Consider the following 24,643-nt stretch of genomic DNA (forward strand, 5'->3'; position numbering starts at 1 on the left):
AGGCGATTGTCCCGGGCTGCGACGGGCCCAACCGGCAGAGAGACTCACATAGGCATCGCTACCTGACCCAGCGGAGTCCGACTCCGATAGCGATGCCAATTTCGACCCCCTCCGGTCTAGTGAAACCTCTGTGAGAGCGGACCGCCAGCTCGTCACGAGCATGCCGTTCGATACCCATCATGCTCGACATCCTTGATCCCGTGTGATTGCACCGGTCAACGGCATCCCTGCACCCGACACGTCAATCTCTGACTTCAGGCGGGAAACGGCGCGGTGAGTACATCACGCGCGTGCCTGATTCAGGAATCAGGATAGACAAGAAGCGAGCCGTTTGCCAAGAGACACGGGAACGAGCTGTGGATGAACGGAGATGGCTGGGATTTGAGGGTCTGCAAAACTTGCTTGCCATGACGGCATACCACGGCAGATGGGAATTAACCGGCAACCGTCATCATCCCAAGCCTGGCCAAGCTGATGACGGCAGAAATACCCCGAATCGAAAAGCATGTCGTCCTTGCCCAAGAAGCCAAGGTAGGGTCGACACCGGGAGCCTGTTCAGTTCAAGACGCAGGATGGTCGTGTGCGAAGTCAGTCCGGACCGCAAAGATTGTCGGATAGTTAATCCCCAAACGTGCCAGCGACACGGCGCTGAGCTGTCGTGGAAGGAGATTGCGGTCGACGGTAGGCAATTTCCACGTCCAATAACTAGGTAACGTTATGTGCGTGCACACGACGAGTTCGTAGCTACGCTCACGAACCAGTGTACACTACGGAGTACTCCGTGGGAACCAGTTATCCCCAGCCAGATCGAGCGGAGGGGAAATCTCCAAGCAAGAAACAAGCACTTCAAGATCGGCGACCAAGCGGGAAGCAGAATCCTCCTTCGAGCCAAAAAAGGAAAGTCAGCCAGCGCACTGATTTCCAGGGAGAGCGAAGCAGACCCTGAGCGTCTGGCGCCGTTGGGGCTCATTTTGTCGTTGATGCCGCAATCTCCAAGCGTCGCACGCGATTGGACCACGGCGATCGTGCCTGCGTTGGCCCCTGTCAAGACGTGTCCACTGCCGAGATGAGAGACCAGGAACCCGCGCGCAGCCGCGCCCTGATTGGGCTGCGCCCTTGAGGCTATCGAGACAGGGCAGACGTGGAGTCGTTCGAGCCGGACCCCCAGAAAAAACATGGACCGTCGCGGGTGGACGTTAAAGAGGTCCCGCCAAGACTAATTTCGGCCAATTGTCGGCAATGTTTTTACAACGTTATTACGTAGCCCCGATCGCCAAGGCGTTTGCACTATCGCCAAGGCGTTTGCTCTATCGCCAAGGGTTAGTTCACCCCAGCCCCCCGCTGGTTAGGGTTTAGGTTAAGTTAGGATACGGGTTATAGTTAGGGTGTAGGTTATCCTTGTTTTCTTTTTTTTTTTCATTTGGTTGAGGTTTTGTAGAGTTGTTGTTGCGAGTCTTTGCGATCTTGTCTTGTCGATGATGTTGCTCTATTGCTCGAAGTCGTGGCGGCCCCGTTCACCCTTGGCGATTTGTAATTACTTGTACGCAGCAGTCTCCGAAATTAGTCTTGGCGGGACCTCTTTAACGACGACCCCGTCGCGGGCCTGGAAGGGGTAGACGTTAAAGAGGTCCCGCCAAGACTAATTTCGGCCAATTGTTGGCAATGTTTTTACAACGTTTTTACACATCCCCGATCGCCAAGGCGTTTGCACTATCGCCAAGGGCTAGATCTTAAAGAGGTCCCGCCAAGACCAATTTCCAATGTCCCCACAGATACTATAGCGCCTACGCTTAGAAGTCACTCCTTTTGCCGCCGCTTAACAATTTCAATGCGGTAGTCCTTACGCCCACGTCGCGTCAGTAGCTACCTAGCCGCTAGTTTACATCTATATATATCCTATCTACGTTTCCCCAACCAATCTACGTCTATACCAACCCTCTATTCTACTTAGACCTATATTACAACGTTGTATTACTATAGAATTATACATTTAACCTATATCCAATGGATCCTATTAGTAAGTTCAGATTAGTTTACTACTAGTATATATCAATAGTTGCTAAACATTGATCTAGCTATAGACTAACATTCTACTATAGACTAGCTCGCTTTATATAGCTAGCAACTAGAAGATACGTTAGGTAAGTTGTTTTACTATCTACCGATTAGCAATTGCTAAGTATTGATCTAGCTATAGATTAGCTCGCTTTGTATAGTTAGCAATAAAACGATGTACCGTATAGCTAGTAATAAGACGACGCGCTATATAGCTAGCTATAAAACGATGTACTATATAGCTAGTAACTAGAAGATACGCTTAGTAAATTGTTTTGCCGCCTACCTATTAGTAGTTGCTAAACATTGATCTAGCTATAGCCTAGCATTCTACTATAGACTAGCTCGCTTTATACGGTTAGCAATAAAACAACGTATCGTATAGCTAGTAACAAGACGACGTAGTATTCGTAGCCTATTAGCGCCCTTAGTCCCCCTCAACATATAAATGCCATTTAGTCAAATAGCGAATTTAATCACTAGCATTGAATTGCTAATACTATACCTATAGCGAGCTCCCTAGTCCTAGAACATCTGTCTTCTAAACCCAACCTCGATCTAGCTACTTAGTAAGTACTACCCTAACCTAAGCTTCTCCCTATTCCTAAGTATCTAACCCTACAATCGTTATAATCGAGTAGTATTCCTAGTTCTACTCTAGCCTCTGCCTAGCTACTAAATAGCTCTTTACCGTCCTCTAAGGATAACAGTTCCTCTATAGGGGAAGCAACTTCTAAATATAGGTATAGGCATATTTCCCTAATTTACATATCTAAACCAGAGGTTAAGGCGCTAAATAGCGGCCTTGCAATTCCTTACAATATTATAGAGATCCGGGAACGCTAGTTTAAAGAAGGTATATTTACCCTCCTATATATAGCTTAGCGAGCCGAATAGCGCTAGGTTTCGTACTTCTATAGCCGAAGAGACGCCCTAAAGCAGTAGGAAAAGAAGACTATATTTCACTACCTCCTCTAAAAGACGCTATAAAAGACTAAAGGGCAAAGTAAATGTAACAAAGTGCTATAGAATATAAAGCTATACCGCTATACTCTCTATTAGATTAAATACGACGATAGTATCGTTGATATCGCTATTCGCTATAGCTATAACTATTTAATAGAAGATATTAAGATAGTTAAACGCCTATATACTATTCTAGAGTATATCGTCTACCTCCTCTTCTCTAAATATAGCAATAGCGTAGTAGAACACTAGCTATATAGCTGTACTAAAACCCCTAAGGCTAGGGTACGTCTTTACTATATAGGCGGCTAATATATTACAACCTAGGAGATTAGTAACCTATATAGGTCTCTTAAGCTCTATAAACGCGATAATCGTAAGGTATAGTCCTACAAAGTCCTTAGAGAGCTAGAATTTATAGAAGCCGTTACCTAGCTACTATCCTATAGCGACTAGTATAAGTATAAGGCGCTAACTATCCTTAGCGAGAACTCCTTTACATTGGTCTTCGTATATAGAGACCTATTAGATACACTAAAGAAATATAGCTAACTAGCGATTATAGATACTATTTACAAGACTATATATAGGGGTTAGCACCTATTTACAATTATAGTTCAAGACTTCAATAGCTACTAGCTCCCTTTTATTTACTTCTTTATAAAGAGGTAAACCGCTAATAACATCGTAATATATCTAAGCGTACTACTAGAATAGTATAAGGGAGTAGCTAATAGGGGCTAGCCCCTAAAATATATAATCACCGACGACTCTATAGCTAAACAACTTACTATCTAGGTAGCATTTGGCTATAATAAGTATAGCCTCCTACGTATACAACATCTCCTTTATATAAAGTATTGCTAGGAGACTTTGAAGCGTTGGATTAGTACTAACAAGGAGTGCCTTAGCTATATAGGAGCTGCTCTTCTAAGCCGTTGTTCAGAAAAAGGCTATATAGAGTCTATTGAGGCTACTATTGCTTATACTAGCACTGATAGACTTAAGTAGTATTTAAAGAACAACTGGCTAAACAACACTTAGCTATAGGCGTATTAGGTACGAGACCTAATCCCCTTGCTCTACTAGGTTACTATAATAAATATAGTCGAAGGATAATATTCGAAGGTCAAGAACTCCGAGCCTATACTAAAGTAGCAAATGCTTAGCATCTTCCCTTTTACTAGTTTGATCATCTATCTTAATCATTGTATATAAGACTATTAAAACAGAGTAATCTAGGCTAAGTTTAGGAGTCTCAATTATATACTTCTAGCTATATATATAGAGCGGTTTAATAGCTAGGGCTTTAATAGGCTACCTAAGCAGGCTTAAGCACTAATCGTATATAAGCTGTCGATAGTATATAAACGGTTCAATGCCAACGAACCTTTCGACTTTAATAGTATTTTGTCGCGTGCTAGTGCACACGTGACTCTATCTGCCAGGCTCCCTGCGCTCAGGGGGCACATGTCAGCTCTGCCCACACATGTATATAGACCTCGGCGCTCCTCCCACCCAGCTTGAGAGGAGCACCTCTCTCAATACACATGCCTCTGCATCCTGCATGGCCCCACTTCGCTGCTCTTCTCAGTTATGAGCCCGGTTCGCGCACAACACTCATAACAGCGGTGTAGCCCAGTTGGGGCCATCCTTCTTCTTTTCTCCAACAACCACTTCCAGTTTTCTCGATCGTCAACAACTCCCACAAGTTCACATCACCCCCATCGTTCAGTCTGAACAACGCAGCACACCTCAGTTTGCTTCAAGATGACACTCGAAACTGAGAAAACCGTCACCGTTGCTGTTGCAGCGCTTCCAACCCTCGACAGCCCCAAGGACTGGCCAAGATGGATCTCTGCTGTTCGCCAAGAGGCCAACAACCTGCGTGTCTGGCACATCATCGACCCAGACACCGAGCTCGCCACCGAGGCTGAGATGCTCGGCCTTCCTGTGCAGCCCACCCAGGGTGCGGCACGTCAGGCGGTCCAGGACCGCCATCTTCAGGCGTGGCACACTGCACTGCAAGCCTGGAAGGCAGCCGATCCCACCACCCGTGGCGAGGAACCTCAGTCAACCAATCCTACTGAGGAGGAGATCCGCCGTGAATTCCTCAAGCTGTGCGAGGCGTTCTCGAAGTCCGCCATCGACACTGCGGCGTTCCGTGCCGTCAACAAGCTCCGCGAGATGATCAACGTGTCTGTCAGCGACCGCTACGCACACACCGCACACGACATCATGGAGGCCGAGAACGTCACCGGCACACGCGGGTTTATACAGACGCTGCGCAAGATTATCGCACCCTCCAACAGCGCTACTTTCACTGCGCTTGCCGAGGAGTACGCAACTGTCCTTGCCAGAGGCAGCCAGAGCGGCGTCGAACCCAGGACCTGGATTCTCGAGTACATGTCGGTCCTCCACCGCGCAAGGGCGGCCAACATCGCCGCAGTCACCGACGCAACAGCCGTCACCACATTCCTCAAGACTGTGCAGAGACGCTTGGATCCAGAGTGGGCGACTCGCATGCTGAAGGATATCAGTGTGACTGAGAAGCTCGGCGGCAAAGGACCAACCCTTCTCGACTTGGCTCTCTCACTCGAGGCGATCCTCCAGGCTGAAGCGGTGGTCCACCCGAAGCCTGGAGCCTACCCCGTGCTTCCAGGAGCGCAGAACGGTCAGAAGGGCAGTCAGAAGCGCAAGAAGAACCGCGACTGCCCGTGCAAGCCGAAGACTTTTCGCCACTGGTGGTTTCCCTCGGAATGTCGGCAACTTCGGTACGCTCTGACAGGGGAATCCCTGAACGGCGTGACGCTCCCAAACGACGCGGTGAATGCAGTGCGCCAACGATTCGCCAAGGAGCGCTGGAACGACCTTCGAGTGGAGCTCCAGAAGCTCGGTTGGAAGATCCAGAACGCATCGTCAAACGCCAAGACCACTAGTTCCAATAGTGGCGCGGGTCCTTCATTTCCGGGAGCGCTCCAGGTGCACGCTGTCATCGACCCAGCGATCGCAAGCGAGCTCGAAGGAGCGCGTGGCGTGTTCGCATCTCTCGAGTTTGGCCCACACCCGCTCAGCAAGTGCATTCTGTTTGACAACTGTGGAGCGGTCAATCTCGTCAATGACAGGGCTCTCCTTGTCCCTGGCACGTTCGTCAAGACGAGCGGTGAGACTGTTGAGGCAGGCACCACATCCTTCCCAATCTCTGGCCGCGGCAAATGGATCATCAAGAACGTTTTGAACGGCGCGCGCGGCCCGAACACTGAGGACCTTGTCATAGACAACGTTGCTGTCGTCGAGGGCTTTCACGTCAACATTGTCTCTGAGAGACGCCTTCGAGCGCAGGGCGCTTGGTACTGCGGTCTGGATTGCACGCTGCGTTGGGGAACTTTGGAGAAGAGTATTGTACTCAGGCAGCTGGTCGAGAAGTTCAACCTGACCTTCTTGCAATACAATGCTCTTTCCTCCTACTCTGATGCCCTTCGGGTGCTCCCCAGAAGCTTTGCCGGACTTGTGACTTTGAGCGCTGCAGTTGTGAAGAACTTTGGGAGGAGCAGGCCCTCCAAGGACCCGCTCCCAGAGAGAGAAGACCCAGCTGCTCTCTGGCACATCAGATCTGGTCATCTGAGTTCAGAGGCGCTGGAACATCTCGTCTTGAACGCCAGAGGTGTGCGGATTCGCGGGCCTCGCAGACTGGAATGCGAGGTATGCGCGCAGGCATACGCGGAACAGGTTATTTCGCGCCGCCCACCATCGAAGCCGTCACCACGCCCATTTTGGAGGGTCTCTTGGGACCTGTTCGACTTTCCGAGGGCACTTGACGGCTCGAACTGGCTGCTGGTCATCAAGGACGAGTACAGTGGGAAGCTTTTCGCGACTCCACTCATACGCAAGACGCACGACAGTGTGTACGATGAGCTCGTCCGCTTCGAACGCTGGGTGAAACGCCAATTCGGGCTGCCCATCTGCAAGATCAGGCAGGATGGCGACACCAGTGTCATTGGCATCAAGGGATACACAGCGTACGAGCTCTGGGCGCAGGAGCAGGGCATCGACTTGGAGGTTACGCCTTCGGATACCAAGGAGCCCAACGGCGGTTCAGAACGCGCAGGCAAAGAACTTATCACAAAGAGCCTTGCAATGCTCACGGGCGCCGGACTTCCTCAGAACCTGTGGCCAGAGTCGACGGTTGCAGCTGCGTACTTGCACGGCATAAGCCCAAGTCGCGCTCGCAACTACCGCTCACCGAACGAGGTGCTCGACTCTTGGTTCAGACACTGGTTTCGCTGGTATCAGCCCGGTCTCGTGCATTCCCTGACTGCCGACCTGCGCCCTAACTGGGGCGGCGTTTATGCGTACGGCTGCCGAGCGTACCCGCTGACGAAGGAACGCGAAAAGGGGATTGAGAGGCGTGCTGGGAAGGTCAAGCCCAGAGCGCACATCGGGTATCTTGTTGGATACAGGGCGTCCAACATTTACCGCATCTGGGTACCGAAACTCAGGAAGGTCATCACAACGCGCAACGTGACCTTTGACGAACGCACGTTCTACCGGGAGGGAGAGGAGCAGCTTGATGCTCAATCGGTGGCAGTCGCCAGAAAGGTTGTTGAGCTCATCGAACTCCCCATAGAGCCTCGGGACGCCGAGGCAGTGCCGTTCGGAGTTACAGATGCCCATGAAGACCCAGTGACGGTTCCCGGCTCTCCAGGACATCTGGGGGGTGTGACTGAACGGGAACCGGAAGGGCAGGCTCCTCCCCACTCTCCATCCTGTCTGGGGGGTGCGGAAGTACTCGAGCATCGCGGCCAGAGTTCGGGTGAGGAGCCCACTGGTGGTCTTTACACTCCAGAACCAACACCGGAGCCGCGCCAGGAACGCCCGGACGGTTTTGGAGGGAGCGGCCCCCCTGCTGATCACGGTGCTAGCAGTGACAGCAGACCGGTGGGAACTGCATCATCGGAGGCCCCTGATGCAGTTATCGGAGACGCCAGTAGCAGCGTCGCTGGCGGCACAACTAGGAGTGCCAGCCAGGGCAGCACGACGGCAAGTGCTGCCGCAGTCGATACTCCTAGCAGTGAAGAGGAGGTCGACCGCCCTGGCGATCAGCCAGAGGCTCCAGACGACTGGGAAGACGCCTCAAACCATGGTTCTCAGCCTGATTCTGGAACACCCGCAGCCACGCCAGCGAGGGAGAAGCGCAAGTACGTGCGCAAGGTATACGGACCACCAACTCGTTACTCAAGACGGATCCGTAGACAGTCTCCCGGCGGCGGTGCAGGCGGAAGCGGCGGTCTGGTGTGCTTCGCAGCCCCCATGTACCATGAGGAGAGCATCGACGTACCAGATCAGCACGCGTGGCATTCGTTCAGCCACACATTTTTGGATGACCCTGTAATCGCTCTGCAGGAGGGCGACAGCATCCAGCACCGCACATTGCATGCGGTTTTCGCGGCGGCAGTCCGCCAACATCGTGACGCGCGTCCTGGGGCAACGCCAAGCAGGCCCCGGGTGCATTTTGACGACCTCGCCAAGCTTCCTAAGCGCTGGAGGGATCTCGCCAACCACCCTCAAGGGCCCGAGTTCATCAAAGCGGCTGAGGAAGAGATTCGCAATCTCGTCAACAGGAAGACATGGCGCAAGATTCGGCGCGAGACCTTCAAAGGAAGACCACTCCCTCTGAAGTGGGTTTTCGTCTACAAGTTCGATCAGAATGGCAACCTCGAGAAGTGCAAGTCTCGCATCTGCGTTCAAGGCGACCTTCAGGAGCTCACTACTCTGCAAAGCACTTATGCAGCCACACTCGCAGCGCGCTCGTTCCGCACAATGATGGCTATCGCCGCGCAGTTTGATCTTGAGGTCAAGCAGTTCGACGTAGCGCAGGCGTTCTTGAATGCGGACCTGCCTGAGGGTGTTGTTTGCGAGATGCCTGAGGGGTTCGAAGAGCCTGGATTTCTTGTGGAACTGCAGAGAGCTCTGTACGGCTTGCGAGAGTCTCCGTTGCTCTGGTACCGAGAGTTCTCCGGCACACTTCGGAAGCTCGGCCTCACAGCTTCGCCTGAGGAGCCATGCTTGTTCTTCGATCGCCAACGGCGCGTGCTCGTGCTGTTCTACGTGGACGACTACCTAGTCTTCTACCACAGAGACCACGCGGAGACAGCTCAGAGGATCATCGACGCTCTGAAAGCGAAGTACGAAGTGCACGAAAAGGGGGACGTGGCTTGGTTCCTGGGCATCAGGGTGATCCGCGACCGCGCGCAACGCAAGATCTGGCTCTGCCTTGACCAGTACATCGAGAAGATTGCGAAGCGCTTCGGTCTCGCGGATCAAATCACCTTTCCAAGCATCCCTCTCCCTGTAATGGAACTCCGCAAGTTCACTGGCACTGCCACTCGAGCGCAGATCAGGCTGTTCCAGGAGCTTGTTGGATCGCTACTCTACGCCGCGGTCGTACTGCGCGCGGAGGTCGCGTTCCCGGCATCGTTGCTCTCGCACTTCCTGACGAACCCCTCGGGGACACACATTGATGCTGCAAAGCATGCAATCTCCTACCTGTTTGGCACGCGCTTCCTCGCTATTCAGTTCGGGGGTGTGCCGCAGGATGCTGCTCCCACGCAAATCTTGCTCATCGCAGGGGACGCGTCGCATGCGGATGATCCTGATACGCGCAGGTCGTCACAAGGCTATCTCATCTCTCTGTTCGGTGGGCTCGTTCATTGGAAGGCTGCGCGCCAAGATACAGTCACCACCTCGTCTACGGAGGCGGAGCTCCTCGCTCTGTCCACCGCAGCGCGGGAGACAATGGCGTTCAAGCGTTTCCTCAGCGACCTGCAACTTGAGCTGGGTGTGCCTTGGACTGTGTTCTGTGACAACACGCAGACCATCCGGCTCGTGGTGGGAGAGAACGAACGCATCAGCACTCGCCTGCGTCATGTTGACATCCACAACATGTGGCTGCGTCAGGAACACGCGAAGGGATCTTTCGAGGTCGCGTACTTGCCAACTGCTGAGATGCCTGCAGATGGGCTTACGAAGGTGTTGACTCGCCAGAAGTTCGAGCACTTCAGGGAGCTCCTCAACCTGCAGGATGTGCGTCATATGGTGCAGGGAGACGATCAGGGGGACAGGAACGCAAGGCTTGAGTAAAAAACAAACTAAACACAGGAGCGCACGCCGGCGCAAAACAGACTGGGGGGTGCCCGCACCCGCGAAACAACAAACAACAACGCGGAACTACTTGCCACCCTTCTTCTTCTTGGGAGTCATGGCGGCCAGCACCGCCGCCGCCACACCACGCGCCAGCGCCTCCGGGTCAAAGCCCGGAGCAGCCTCCTCCTCGCTCTCGTCCTCATCCTCGTCCTCCTCCTCGCTCTCCTCCTTCTTGGCCTTCTTGGCCTTCTTGGACTTCTTGGTGGGCGCGGCCGCCTTTGCCTTGCCCTTGCCCTTGCCCTTGGCGGGCGCGGGCGCGCGCTCGTCGTCATCGTCGTCGTCATCCTCGGCGTCGGCGTCCTCGCCCTCCATGGCGAGGAGGGCGCGCAGGGTGGCGCGCAGCGTCTTCTGGTCCTACCACACACAGTCAGACTAGCTCTTTTCCTTTGTCTTTTCATTTGTACTCACGAGATTGGCCTTGGGCTCCTGGCGCCCCTGCATCAGGGCCAGGAAGTGCTTGGCGGCGGGGAGCACACTCGCGGGGCTGATTCATCAGTACCGTGCGCCTTGCAACTGTGCTGACAGACTTACATGGAGCGACACTTCTTGCCGCGCGCACAGCGCGCGCACCGGGCCGCTTTGCCGGGGGCCTCCCGGCACTCCCCAGAGCTCTTGCCGCGCATGGCGGACTTCAGGCAACCCAGGCAGGGCTGCTCTCTCAGGGCGCCCTCCTCCTCCTCATCCTCCGAAGAGGAGGAGGAGGAGGAGGGGGGCGCCGCACGCTTGGAGGGGGTCTTCGGCGTGGCGGGGGTCCTGCTGCAAGTGTCAGAGACGCGGATGTACGCGCCGCGCCAGTCGGGCAGATTGTGGTGTGCTCACTTCTTGCTGGCGCCAGCGCCAGCCTTGGTGGGGGTGGCCGGGAGCGGGGGAGGCTTGTTCTTGGCCGCCTTGGCGGCGCGGGCCTTCTCGAGAGCGGCGAGGCGAGCAGAGGACGGCATGGTTGTTGTTGTTGATGTTGTTGTTGTTGCTGATGCTGCTGCTGTTGCTCGCGGTCTGCAGAGGAAGAGTTCGGGAGATGGTTTGAGGCGCACTCACCATGATTAAATACTTCCAGGAGTGCAGCCATCGACCGGCCTGCGGCACTGCGGTATTGTCTGCATGGCGCGAATGCAACAATGGGTAGCAATGGTGGGCGTGCATTCAAGACGTTGGGCAACAAAGGCCACAATGGCACACATGCGAATGATCGCAATGCTCAATTGCGCAACCTGCACCCACAATCGAGGCGGCACGATTCAAGATACGCGCCTGAATGGAGGATGGGGATGGAACGCGCTGCGCAATTGGGAACTGCGCACAATGCGATCAATGGCGCTCGCAACAATGCCAACGACAGCGCCCCTGAATGTCAACTTTGGCGCCCCTGGGTCTGACCGCATTCAGCGCAGCACGCAATTCGCCAACGCACGCGCCACAACGCGTACACAATGGCGCGCGGACAACTTGCACAATGGCGGCGGCTGCGCGCAATGGTGGGATCAATACCGGAGGCCACAGTTCAATGCGCCTGGCAGTGCGAGCTCCAGAGTCAGTGCCCAGCATGCGTGTTCCACAGACAGCCTCCTGAGAGTCTGTCTGGGGGGTGTGTCGCGTGCTAGTGCACACGTGACTCTATCTGCCAGGCTCCCTGCGCTCAGGGGGCACATGTCAGCTCTGCCCACACATGTATATAGACCTCGGCGCTCCTCCCACCCAGCTTGAGAGGAGCACCTCTCTCAATACACATGCCTCTGCATCCTGCATGGCCCCACTTCGCTGCTCTTCTCATATTTTTATACTAGACTAGTTCCCTAGTCTATAGTATAATAATAGGCAATGGCGAAGCAGTATAGTAGCTATCCAACTACTACGACTAAGTACCTAGGGTACTGCTAACATTGCTACTAAGGTCTCTACACTTAGGTAGGCTACTCTAGACGAACGCTATAACCTAGACTATTACAACGTAGTCAACTAGGTAGATCAAGTGGCTTAGCTCTTATAGGATATACCAATTTTAAAGCTAGTTGGCATCCCTCGCTATAGGTGCAAGTGGTTCAAGAGCTAGTTACTCCTCTACTCGTATATCTAGCATTATCACTTATTGACGAACTCGTTATAGCCAAAGCACTTCTAGTAGCTAGTCAATATCTTAGAAGCGAAGGGGTTTAGGATATACTATAGCGTCGTTCTACCGCTAGCAGATCTCACTAGCTTAGACGAAGTCTCTATTATACGGCAACTATTCCTAGAGGTCTAAGAGCTAATATAGTTACTATAAACCACGATATATAGGATCTAGGATAATATATAGGTAAAATATAGCTCTTAAAAGGATTTCGACTATATTCTAGGGAAACTGTTGGGCAAGGTTTAGGAGGATCTACAATGGGTTTAGGGGTTAGATATTCCTTTGTTTATATCTTAGCAATAAGTAGCAATATACAATTCTCTAGTTAAATGCTAGCTAGCCGCTAGACCATACTACCTTACGTCCCTAATATTGCCTTCAACTTCAAGGAACTTCGTAATAATTGATAGCTAGAAGTTAGAGGATTAGTAGCTAGCTAGCTACTAGACTGTAAGCGAGTTGCTCGATTCCTAGCCGATTAATACGCTTAGAAAGGAGTTTCTACAATGCTAAAATATAGTAAATGTTGCCAATGGTCTAAGTCTTAGCCCCTCTATAGCCGAACTTTATAGAGTTGATCGAAGTTTCTAAAAGGGGGCTCAACACTATATAAAATCGTAGATAAATAGAAATTTCATTCTAACCCTCGAGCTTAGCTTTATAGAGAAACTAGAGAAGGAATATAAATATAGAGGAGATGCTAGCTAGCTACTATTCTACTACTAGTCTAGATACTTCGTAGTTAGATAATTCTAAAAAATAAACAATGTTTACTCTATATAGTTGATATTGAAACCTTCGATTCTTTAAAAACTATATAGGTATATAGGCCATAGCTTTTTCTACTGCCCTAGAGCCTTCTACCCACTTCTTCTTCCTTTCCTTTTTCCAACCTTGTAGCTATAGCCATTACTACCTACCTATACGTCTATACTACCGTCGTATAAATTGATTTGAAGCTATATCTATCGTTACTATCGCTAGGAAGCTAATTAGCTATATTATAGCTTTAATCTATACTTTTTATATACTTTGTAAATCAGTTAAGTCGAAAAATCGGTCGAAATCGTAGTAGTGGCGGTAGTATTGCGATTAGTAGTGGCTAATTGAGTTATATAGCAACTTCAAATACAACGATATAGAGCTGTACAAGGAGAACAACCCCCCCGCCACCGCCAACAACGACGCTCCCACTACTAGCGAGTAGCTAGCTCCTGCTACCCCCCTAGCCCCTGCCACCGACGCTCCCGCCACCCCCCTAGCCCCTACCGTTAACGCTCTCACCACCCCCGACTAGCAGTAGCAGCGCCTCTAGCTCCACCCTACACGCTTCGCGCCTACTACTACTACCACCACTACCACTACCACTACCACCAACAATAATAACAAGGGCGCTACTAGCGAGCAGCTAGCTTCCGCCGCCCTCCCCACCCTGGCCACTACCCCTCCCGCCGCCCTTGGCTAACAGTAGTAGCGCTTCTATACTTGCCCTATATGTTCTACGCCTACTACTACTACCAACACTAGCACTAGTAGCAAGGACGCTACTAGTAAGTAGCTAGCCCCCTCTGCCCCCCTAGCCTCCATCGCCCCTAGCTAGTAGTAGCAACGCTCTTACGCCCGCCCTATACGTTCTACGCCTACTACTACTACCAACACTAGTACTAATAGTAAGAACGCTACTAGTAAGTAGCTAGCCCCCCTAGCTACCCCTATCCCCGCCTCTGCCCCTGCCCCCGCCCCCCTCGCCACCTTCACTAACAAAGGCAAGTCCAAGCTAGTCACGCCTAATAACCCTTAGAAGCGCTTAGCTAGGTCCTTGGGTATAAAGTCTTTAGTAAAGAATGTTATTTGGGTATTAGTTAGTAGCTAGCTAACGTTGGATAGGCTAAGAAGAAGAAGGAGGAGCCCGACTATAGTGAGGTATAGGCGGTGCTATATATAGTCTACGTTATATATATCTATAATAGGGATATATAGGCTTACTACTTCTAAGAGAGTAAGTACAATATTATATTTTTTAATGTATTAGGTTTATATTCGCTAACTAGTATATAGATCTAGGTAATATATACTAGGAGTATACTAAGTAGAGCTATACCAAGTCCTATATTTTTATAAGTAACATTAACTAACGAACAACTACTAGTCTAATGCTAATAAGCTATTAGTAGCTACCCTCTATAATTTAGCTAAAGATTATTAAATAGTATAAGCAAGTCTTCGAAGTCGACGAGGACAAGCCTTTGCCTATCGACCTTAAAGCGTAGAGTAGACGTTTAGTTACAACTATTTATAAGCTATATAGCTCTATAGCTACCTTATACTTATACTTAACTAACTAGCACTAAAAGGTATAATATACAAAGAGACCGCTACCACCCTACCCCTAGCTAACGCCGGTATACCTACGCCTAGCGCTCTTGCCACCTCTATAGCTCACCTCTTACTCGCTAAGGCTAAGCCTAAGCAAAGCATTAAAGAGAGAGTCGCTCTAGCGGCGAAGCGCTAGGCTATAATTGCTAAGCGGCTAGCTACCGCCACCAAAGAGTTAGCCTAGCTAGCTCGAAATACTCTAAAGGAGGCTAAGCGATATATTAAAGCCCTAACCTAGTTGCGTAGACACCTTAAAAATATCAAGTAAAATATTATAAATATATTATACTTCTACTTTATAGCTAGTTAATAGTTAATTAGTATAATATAGGGAAATTCAAGGTAGAAAGAGTAGTAAAGATATAGGTAAGGATAAGAGTAAGGCGGATATAGATACTTAAGTTCAATTCTTTTATTTTAATACGTTTCCGCCATTGTCTAGTAGCTAGCTAAGCTCTACCTAGATTAAATATAGTCTTATACTTCCCTAGCCCAGCTATAGCCTCTATATATAACTTATTCTTATATAGTAAGATAGCGGTAGCTCTGAGGTAGGTCATATCACCTACTACGCGAACTTAACTAATATAGCGCAAACACGGCGATGACCCATAGCTGGCTAGTAGCGGTAAGCGCGCTACTACCTACCCTTAAGCGCGTAGTACCCCGGAATATACGCGAGGGCCCCTGCCGGTACTGCTGCAGTACTTCGAGTTGTGGTAGGGGGGTGGAGTTGACAGGGGCCGGAAATTAGTCTTGGCGGGACCTCTTTAAGGACGACCCGCCAAGGCGTTCAAGCGGTTAGTTCGCCAAGGGTACGGGGGGCGGCGCTAGCCCCCCGCTAGTTAGGGTTCGGGTTATAGTTTAGATACGAATTATAGTTAGGGTATAGGTTATCTCGGTTTTCTTTTTTTTTCGATTTGGTTGAGGTTTCGTGAAGTTGTATGAAGTTGTTGCGACGAGTCTTTGCGGTTGTTCGTTGTTGATGTTGCTCGAAGTCGTCGCGGCCCCGCTCACCCTGTAGCGATTGTAAATACTTGTAAGCAGCAGTCTCCGAAATTAGTCTTGGCGGGACCTCTTTAACGACGACCCTGGAAGGCCCCCCCCTGGGCAAAAGCGGGTTTTTGCTCCTTTCGCTCCACCAACAATTCCACTCTCCCTCCGTCTTGGGCTTCAGGACGTTCTCTCCTTTTCTTCCCGTCGCTCGTTACTCGCGCTGTTTCGTTTTCGACCTTGACCCGCGGTTTGCGAGCTGTCACGACATTCGTTTGTTATCTGTACATACCTTACATATCGCACCATACCGTTCGCTGCTCGAGTAACCCGCTGAGCGCTCGAAACCGGACTTATCCACCGCTCGCCGATATCGTGATGTGCTGAGGCCATACGGCCTGGAGGAAGTGGGAAGCTTCAGGTGGTTCTGTCAGGGGTCCGCCTTTGCATCTCCGGCACGGGCCTAGACTCCGAGCCCAACTACCCGACGACATTCACTTCATTCACTCGAGTATCCAAGAGCCGTTGAAAGCATGAGGTTCTCAACGTTCCAGGCCGCCCTCGGCTCGGCCTCGATTCTCTTCTCCGCCCAACCAGTCGCTGCGAATCTGGGCCACCGACAAGCTCATGCTCAGTATGCGAGGAGGCACGGCCACGGCCACAGCCACAGCCGCCCAGCAGGGGAACTTGTGGGCGCCCCGAAGGTCGCCAGGAAGGCCACCTGCACGTTGCCCGACGATCCGGACCTGGTGCACATCCCCGGAGCCGCTAATAACGGCTTCGCCATGAGTCCCGATCAGTCGTGCGAAGATGGGACCTGGTGCCCGATTGCCTGCGTGCCAGGGAAGGTGATGGCGCAGTGGAAGCCGAATACGAAATATACCTATCCGGAGTCCATGGTGAGTAGACCGGCTTTCCTTCCCGAGTCTGGGCCGGGGATATTGACGGCGGTCTTAGGATGGCGGACTTTATTGCAACGGTGGCACGGCCGAGAAGCCGTTCGAGAACTCTCCGTATTGCGTTGATGGCACGGGCACGGTGAAGGCCGTGAACAAGGCTGGAAGCGTCGTCGCGTTTTGCCAGACGGTTCTGCCGGGCAACGAGGCCATGCTCATCCCGACCGAGGTCACAGACACAGTCACCCTGGCTGTACCCGGGCCCGATTACTGGGCCGGGACTGCTGCTCAGTGAGAATCCCCGCTGACAGACCTCTGGCAAGGCGCGTGTGTGTGTTGCTGACCGGATTGCTCCAGCTACTACATCAACCCGCCCGGGACATCAACCTCCAAGGGCTGCGTATGGGGGACTCCCAGCGAGCCGGTCGGGAACTGGAGTCCCTACGTCGCAGGCGCCAACACGCTGGCCAGCGGCGAGACGTTCGTGAAGATCGCGTGGAACCCGGAGTTCCTGGGCGAGGCGCTTGCAAAGACCACACCAACCTTCGGCCTCAAGATCGAGTGCCCCGACGGCGGCTGCAACGGCCTGCCGTGCACGATCGATCCGTCCAAGGGCGGCGTCGGCGGCCTCGACAGCCCGGACGCCGCCACGGGCGTCGGCAACGCCGCCTTCTGCGTCGTCACCGTCCCCAAGGGCGGCACCGCCAACATCGTCGTCTTCAACACGGACGGCTCGCAGGGCAGCGCGCCGCCCTCCTCCTCCAAGGCGCCCGAGAAGCCCACCACCAGCGCCGCCAAACCCACCACCCACCCGCCCTCAACCTCCTCCGCGCCTCCCACCACCTCCACCACCACCTCCTCCTCGACAACGGTCTCGTCGGCCCCGTCGTCGAGCTCGTCCGATATCTTCGTCGGCGGCGTGTTCCAGGAGCAGACGGCGCAGGGCCAGTCGACGCACTACCCGGCGCCGAACAACGCGACGGCCTCCGCGGCGGGCGCGGGGTCCGGGGCCGCGAGCGCGAGCCCGACCGCGGACGCCGTCTCGCCCGTCTCGGCCACGCCGACCAACGAGGGCGCCGCCGCCGAGGGCGGCTCCGCCATCGCCGGCTTGGTCGTCGCGCTCATCGCTGCTGCTGCGCTGTTCTGATCGGGTCTGAACAATTCACGAACTCGGTTCCGATGCGCTCACGGAGATTGTTTGTCTTCTTGTTCGCTACGGGGACTGGCCCGTTCTTGGTTTCTTCTTCTTTTCGGTTGATATAGACGCCGTTATCCCGCCACTTTCGACCTTGCTAGTGTTTATTTTTTAGTGCTTCAGCTTACGACGCCAGTTGTTGGCGCCGACGCCGGTCCTTGAGGCCGCGCAGTGTTCTTTTCGCCTTCGATTCTCTGGCGGCCGTTTTGTCTGCGCTTCGGCCAACGCTTGTTGTTGAAACTTCGCGATATACCCCATTTGAGCTTCGTTTCTGGATATTATTTTTTGGGGGGAGGGAGGGGAAACCGCGGTCTTGAGTGGCTGTGGATTTGGGATGGTGGATGTGGTGTGTTTTGGGATTGGTCGGATACTTTGTTGTTACGCTTGAAGAGATGATGGCAAGGAATGAAGAAGGGAACGGATAGTTGGGTTGCTGGGGGTGGCTGAGCGCGGGAAAAAATCGGCGAAGGTGTGCGGGCGAAAGAGGTGTGCGCGTTGTTATACTCGACAAATCTATTTCGTCAATGACTGTAAAGGTGATTGATGATTATGAGCTCGACCGTCTCTTGAGTGCTTGTCTTGCAATTTTTCCCTGTAACAAATGCTGTGACGGAGACACAAGGGTATCACAACATCGGTCGATACGAAGTTTCAGAGCATGATAGGAATTCACTTCAAATCAGCGTTACACCATGTCCAGCCACACTGTTCTCCTCCTCGCCCTCGACAGACTAAGGCAGGCCCCGCACCCAACCGGGGACATCATCCAGCTCGCCGGGCGGCTCGGCATTCTTGTTGCCCTGAGCGCGTTCCCGTTGGAAGGTCTGCACCGCCTCCTCGTGCGCCTCCCGGAACCGCTCGAGGATGGTCTGATGCGGATTCGGCCAGCCCGCGGCGACCGCGTTCCCGCCCATCTTCTTGGCGCCCTCCACGGCAAACCGCTTGGACGGGCGCGAGATGAAGCCGTTCAGCAGGCCCGAGTACACCAGCCCGGCGACGACCGACTCCATGCTGTCGAGGTCGGGCCGCTTGTTGCCGAAGATCAGACCCTCGGACGGCATCAGATGGCGCGGCCCGCCCGGCGGCGGGACCAGCACCGAGTCTGCCGGTGATGGTGCGCCCGGGCCCGCGGGCACGTAACCCTCCAGCAGCTTCTGCACGTATCCTGCCGTGGTGACGAGGTCGTCCAGCGCTAAGGCGGGCAATATGTTACTGGGGCCGTCCGTGGGGCCCTGCCAGGTCAGCATGAAAGTCTTTCTTGTAAATGACCGCCAGACCAGGGGCTTCAGCTTGTAGAGGAAGTCGAGGTAGAATCTCTTGTCCCACAGCCAGTCGCGGCTGCGGGCGAGCGCCTGGTGGAAGGCGACGAAGTTCCCGGAGCGGACCGCAGCACATATGGGTAGGAAGATGTCGCCGAATCCGGCTGCTTCGGGTCGCTGGAGTAAGGCTGCGGAAGGGAAGCGGGCGAGGAGAAGGTTGGCTGGAATCCAGTAGGTGAGGATTTTCCGGCGATGTTTCTGGAACCGAGGCGGGCATTGCCGATACGCTTCCTCCAGACACATGTGCGCCCGCAGGTAGTGACCGTGATGATAGCTGAAGCGGCCGAGGTAGTAGAGGAACGTGACTCGCTGCGGCGCCGGGTAAAAGGAAAGTGGTGGTCCGCTGGCCGAAAGATTTGTGAACATTTGCATCGCAAGACGTGACTTATCGCACTGCAACGACCGTTAGTCTTCGCTCATCGATGAGATACAACGGAAAGATTGGTCCTTACAGCGAAGAGAAGCTTCAGTGTGAGATTTGCGAACAGATAAACAGCGACCTTCTTCCCTTTGGGTTGAGCGAACCTCGGGCTGGAGCGGTCGGTTAGACAGGAAGTGAAGAACTTCTGAATGATGTCTGCAGCCAGCTCTACGACCGACTTGCTCACGCCCGCCTCCTCGTCTGCCGCGGGTCCTTCAATCTGCTCGCGCAGTTGAGGTTGTCGATTGAGATTCATAACCAGCTTAGACAGCGATTCGGAGAGCGACAAGCTCGTCTGCAGCAACAAGGTGCCATAGCTCGGATTAGCAAGGGCGTTTGCGCAGGAACTAAGACGGTAAAGACGAGTTAGCAAGCGGCGGCAGATGGACGGAGCAGCTAGGGACATACACAAGAAGGGCACTGAGCTGGGCGTGCAGTCGAAGGACGTCCTCGAAGTCGACGTCGCGCCAGTACTCGAGGTACTCCTTGATGAACGACTTGAAGCCGGGCCACGGCGAGCCTTTCCCCTCAGGCACGCTGTCCTCTTCGGGGAGACACCTGTCGACCAGCTTTTCGAGCTCGGCAGAGTCTGCAGGAAAACTCGCCCTGAGCTGGTTGCCCATCTCGTAGTATGCACTGGCAGCATCGTTCTCGACGACCAGCCAGTTGCGGAGTTCATCGCCGTTTTGTTCCAGGACAAGCCCGCGGATACCGGCCAGAAATTCGGTCACGCGGTTCATTGTGGCGAGCAGACAGAGCCGTTGTGTGCCCCGAAATTGGCTGGACCCTTGAGATCAAGTCGGTGAGGGATGTAATATTAGTCCGTGACGGTTGCTGTTTGGATCTTGGATGCGTGAGCGAAGTAGAGACGGGCTTTGCGTTTTTGGGGCGGCAGAGCAAAAAACCGAGGTGATCGTCAAGTGAAGCGACATTGGGCATGAGGCTGTTCCAAGTGGCATTAGAAAAGCAGAGTTATCGGCATTGAGGACGCCAATGTGAGAAGGCGATCCGGTGCACTGCACATATCATTGTGAGGCGAGTATGTTACCACACGATCTCTGTTGCGAAAGCAGCAGTGTTGACCGCTGGGCGCTGGGAAGGTGTCCCGTGTTTCGTTACGGATACTATTGTTACACAGTGCGGAACCGGAATCCTGAGTGGGTAACCCTAACCCATTTACAGGAATGCCCGCCTGCCGCTCTCCGCAATTTGAACTGTCGCAGTCGACCAACAGCAGAGCTTTGCAGCCAAAACCCCCAAGGCGCCGCTGCAATTTAAACCGACTCGATCCGCTGCACCACCATCGCCGTGGCTGCGCCGCCGCCGTTGCAGATGGCGGCAACGCCGTACTCGCCGGGCTTCAGCTGATGGAGCAGCGTCACAAGGATCCGCGAGCCCGAGCTCCCGAGGGCGTGGCCCAGCGCGATGGCGCCACCCAGCGGGTTCACCCTTGCGTTCTCCAGGCCGAGGATCTGGATCCTCCGTCAGTCTGCTGTGGGGATGCCAGTCTCTGGGCAAACGGTTGCGTATGCTCACCTGCTCATTGGCCTTGATCACGGCGGCGAACGCCTCGTTGAACTCCCACACGGCGACCTGGTCCTTGGTGATGCCGGCACGCTCCAGGGCGATGGGAACCGCCTTGGCGGGGGCAACCGGGAAGTCGATGGGATCCACAGCGGCGTCGGCCGAGCTGCAGATGCGCGCCAGAACCCGCGAGCCGGCGCCGTACTCTTGCGCAATTGCCTTGCTGCCGAGCACCAACGCGCTGGCGCCGTCGTTGAGCGTCGATGAGTTCGCCGCCGTCACGGTCCCGGTACCGTCGCGGACGAACGCTGGCTTGAGGGTGGGCACCTTTTCTAGCTTGATGTCGCGGAACCCCTCGTCCGTCGTGATGACCGTGTCGCCCTTCTTCCCCTGCACCGTCACCGGAGTGATCTCGTCGGCAAAGGCATTCGCCTCCCAGGCGGCCTGCGCCCGCTCGTACGACCGGATGGCGTATTGGTCCTGCGCTTCCCTTGTGATGCCGTACTTTTTGGCCGTATTCTCCGCGCAGTTGCCCATGTGGATCTGGTCATAGACGTCGGTGAGCCCGTCTTTGATGAGCCCGTCCTCCATCTTCACGTGGCCGAAGGCAGGCAGCCCGCTAGCACGCGGCACGTAGTACGGCACCCTCGACATGCTCTCGAACCCGCCGGCGATCTGGGCCTCGGAGAGCCCTAATTGGATGTTCTGCGCCGCGAACGCAACCGCCTTCAACCCAGACGCGCACACTTTGTTGATGGTGACGGCTTCCACCGTCGGCGGGAGGCCGGCGAAGATGGAGGCCTGACGCGCCGGGGCCTGCCCGACGGAGCCCTGCAGAACGTTGCCCATGTACACATCGGTGATCTTAGAGACGGGAACCTTCGACTTTTCGAGGGCCGACTTGATCGCAACGGCGCCGAGCTGCGGACCCGGAACGCTCACAAACGACCCATTGAACTACGCAGGTCAGAAAAAAAAAAATGTTGGATACGCCGGAAGCAATGGGAAGGCGTCTATCCAAAACGTACCTTTGCTGTTGGTGTCCGAGATGCGCTCAGAATGTAGGCATCCCGGATCTCTTGACGGAGGCAGGCTTGTGACGAGAACAGCCGAGCCGAGCCGGTCCTAAGCTGCGGCGCCACCCGCAGCGCCCTTCTGAATTGTCCTGACATCACGCCCGAAAATCCCGATTGTTCAGCGAAGCGCAAGCGCAAGAGAACGAGAAATTCGATGTGTCAACCACGAGGGAGATGAGGGAGAAAGGCAAGTTCAGGACATGTCACGGGGCAGGTCGCCCTGCCGAGGACCAGAGCCTCTAATAGAGGCATGGAGGCGGGACTGCTCGGCTTGTGACGGGCAACTGGGGGGCCAGGCGTCGGGTAGGTGTGGAGGTGGTAGGTGCGGAGGTGGAGAAGGCACGAGCCGGATCGTGGTGCCCCGCCACTTCGGCACCGGGCACCCTGGGAACACTGTTGCTGTCGCCAGACGGAGTACACAGTACAACCGGGCTGGTTTGCTTGTTAGCGTGGTTCTTCTTTCAACTTCTCAGCAGGCCTTCTCTGCCTTGATCCACTAATGTACCACGCCAACAAACCAACCAGAGTACATTGTATATGTGTACTTCGTAGACGCCGAGAGGTGAAGCTTGCCAGTCTCGCTGTCAAAGCACAGGATCTGGTGATTCTTTGTTCTGAACAATGCGGAATAATACCGTGGTTTAAGTCACAGCTCGCTCATAACCTCTGTTCCCACCCAACAACCCCCATTTTGGACAAATCGGAGCTCAGGCACAAGGTGCGAGATCGACTGTCGATTCGGTGGTGACTCGCTGACTGATGCCCCACAAGATGCATGCCCCACAGCAAAAGCACGGCCTGTAATTGGCTAAAACTTAATGTCCCCGTTAATTCAATATTGCGCCCTGAGCTTCTTCCGATTCGAATAGCATCGTCGCCTTCCGGAAGCCGATCACGGTCGCTCGGTTTCCCCTTGTTCTCTCCGCACCAAGTCACCAACTCACCGCCGTTGACGCAAACTCCTGCTACAATCGCACTCCCACAGAGATATTCTTTTCCTTGCAGGTCTCTCAGCATCCCGCCAACAACCATTACCTGGTCGTCCCGTGTTGAACAAGATGTCGACCGCTGCGCGCCGCCGACTGATGCGAGACTTCAAGGTACGCCACCACTACTGCGGATGCTACTCTTGCGAAACTTGCGCCGTGCTTACGTTATGTTCTCTACAGAGGATGCAGACCGATCCTCCCGCCGGTGTCTCCGCATCTCCCGTCCCCGATAATGTCATGACCTGGTGAGCCACCATCATCGCGACATCGCGTGCCCGCACCGACTGACCCGGGATCTCAACAGGAACGCTGTCATCATCGGTCCCGCGGACACGCCATTTGAAGATGGAACATTCCGGCTCGTGATGCACTTTGAGGAGCAGTACCCGAACAAGCCGCCCTCGGTGAAGTTCATCAGCCAGATGTTCCACCCCAACGTCTACGCCACCGGCGAGCTCTGCCTCGACATCCTCCAGAACCGCTGGAGCCCCACATACGACGTTGCAGCTGTCCTCACAAGCATCCAGAGGTGGGTGGATTACTCAAGAAGACTGAGACAATTGCCGTGGGAGGACAGTCGAACGGTTGCTGATTTCACCCGGCTTGCAGCTTGCTGAATGACCCAAACACCGGATCGCCGGCCAACGTCGAAGCGTCGAACCTCTACAAAGACAACCGCAAGGAATATACCAAGAGGGTGAGGGAGACGGTGGAGAAGAGCTGGGAAGACTGAAGGCTGGCGGGTCTCAATCGTTCGGCGGCAAGCCGAAATCGCAGTACTTCAGGCCGCGCCCTCCCTCTTGTATGGAGTTCTGGAGTCTTGGATGATTTACGTCTAGCATTTTCGACGGGTGTCATAGTATTAGGCGTTGGCAGCACAGTCCTCAAGCTCGGTCGGCAGTTGAGCGTCCCGGGAGGAGAAGGCTCGGGATCCCGAATGGGGAGGGGAAGGCGGGGGCGCGACTGGAGTTACTTGGGAACCCACCTATCATCATTGGAAGTGACTCGGAGGCCTAGGTACTTAGTTGCATGAATGGTCTTTTCTCCTCTCTTTTACGGCCCTTTGTTGTTGCCCTTCTACTTTGTTCGCAGCGTTTGCATGTCTCAAGCGGTAAGAGGTCGATAGTGGCGGTGCCTCGACCAACACATATCACGGAAGCGAGAGGCAGTGCCGTCTGTACTGCACCTACCGGACCTCCTGAACAGCTGAACAGTACGGTACAGAGACCGTGGTTGTACCACAGGTTCCTTTCGTTTTCTCCTTGGTATAAAATACTGTTATCATCAGATGGTCGGTGTATCCAGATCTACTGTGTAGGCTGCTGTAATCTTTCGAATTTGTGTGGTTTCTGTCCTGAAGGAATATCCTTGGAATTCTGCCTCAAGTAAGTGCACTCAAGAGAAACTGCTTCGACGAGGTGAGGCGCAAGGGGGTAGAAGTGGATCAAGCCGACAAAAGTGGACAGAAGGTTCCAGGCTGTCAAGCATTGAAATGCAATTTGCTCTCACATCAGATGGAT

General features: G+C 53.8%; 5 protein-coding genes across 5 annotated transcripts; 2 read left to right on the forward strand and 3 right to left on the reverse strand.

Moving 5' to 3' along the window:
• Nucleotides 1–10,248: 10,248 nt before the first annotated feature.
• Nucleotides 10,249–11,162, reverse strand: THITE_2088179 (uncharacterized protein; the record flags this gene model as incomplete). Its single annotated transcript, XM_003652987.1, has 4 exons — nucleotides 10,249–10,578; nucleotides 10,633–10,699; nucleotides 10,756–10,977; nucleotides 11,044–11,162. 4 exons carry the CDS (start codon nucleotides 11,160–11,162, stop codon nucleotides 10,249–10,251), a joined length of 738 nt encoding a protein of 245 aa, XP_003653035.1.
• Nucleotides 11,163–16,092: 4,930 nt separating this feature from the next.
• On the forward strand, nucleotides 16,093–18,136 carry THITE_2115007 (uncharacterized protein). The gene is made up of 3 exons (XM_003652988.1): nucleotides 16,093–16,602; nucleotides 16,661–16,890; nucleotides 16,957–18,136. The coding sequence occupies exons 1-3, from the start codon at nucleotides 16,237–16,239 to the stop codon at nucleotides 17,744–17,746; spliced, it is 1,386 nt and encodes a 461-aa protein (XP_003653036.1). The 5' UTR covers nucleotides 16,093–16,236; the 3' UTR covers nucleotides 17,747–18,136.
• Nucleotides 18,137–18,193: 57 nt separating this feature from the next.
• Nucleotides 18,194–20,541, reverse strand: THITE_2115010 (uncharacterized protein). Its single transcript, XM_003652989.1, has 3 exons — nucleotides 19,943–20,541; nucleotides 19,566–19,881; nucleotides 18,194–19,506 (listed from the first exon to the last, which is right to left on the reverse strand). The coding sequence occupies exons 1-3, from the start codon at nucleotides 20,272–20,274 to the stop codon at nucleotides 18,526–18,528; spliced, it is 1,629 nt and encodes a 542-aa protein (XP_003653037.1). The 5' UTR covers nucleotides 20,275–20,541; the 3' UTR covers nucleotides 18,194–18,525.
• On the reverse strand, nucleotides 20,542–22,463 carry THITE_2115011 (acetyl-CoA C-acetyltransferase). Its single transcript, XM_003652990.1, has 3 exons — nucleotides 22,087–22,463; nucleotides 21,071–22,015; nucleotides 20,542–21,006 (listed from the first exon to the last, which is right to left on the reverse strand). The coding sequence occupies exons 1-3, from the start codon at nucleotides 22,228–22,230 to the stop codon at nucleotides 20,809–20,811; spliced, it is 1,287 nt and encodes a 428-aa protein (XP_003653038.1). The 5' UTR covers nucleotides 22,231–22,463; the 3' UTR covers nucleotides 20,542–20,808.
• Nucleotides 22,464–23,071: 608 nt separating this feature from the next.
• THITE_2154626 (uncharacterized protein) lies at nucleotides 23,072–24,172 on the forward strand. The gene is made up of 4 exons (XM_003652991.1): nucleotides 23,072–23,234; nucleotides 23,304–23,368; nucleotides 23,428–23,652; nucleotides 23,733–24,172. The coding sequence occupies exons 1-4, from the start codon at nucleotides 23,193–23,195 to the stop codon at nucleotides 23,854–23,856; spliced, it is 456 nt and encodes a 151-aa protein (XP_003653039.1). The 5' UTR covers nucleotides 23,072–23,192; the 3' UTR covers nucleotides 23,857–24,172.
• The last annotated feature ends 471 nt before the right edge of the window (nucleotides 24,173–24,643 follow it).

Source organism: Thermothielavioides terrestris, chromosome 2, assembly GCF_000226115.1.
Source record: "Thermothielavioides terrestris NRRL 8126 chromosome 2, complete sequence".
Classification (NCBI taxonomy): Eukaryota; Fungi; Ascomycota; class Sordariomycetes; order Sordariales; family Chaetomiaceae; genus Thermothielavioides; species Thermothielavioides terrestris.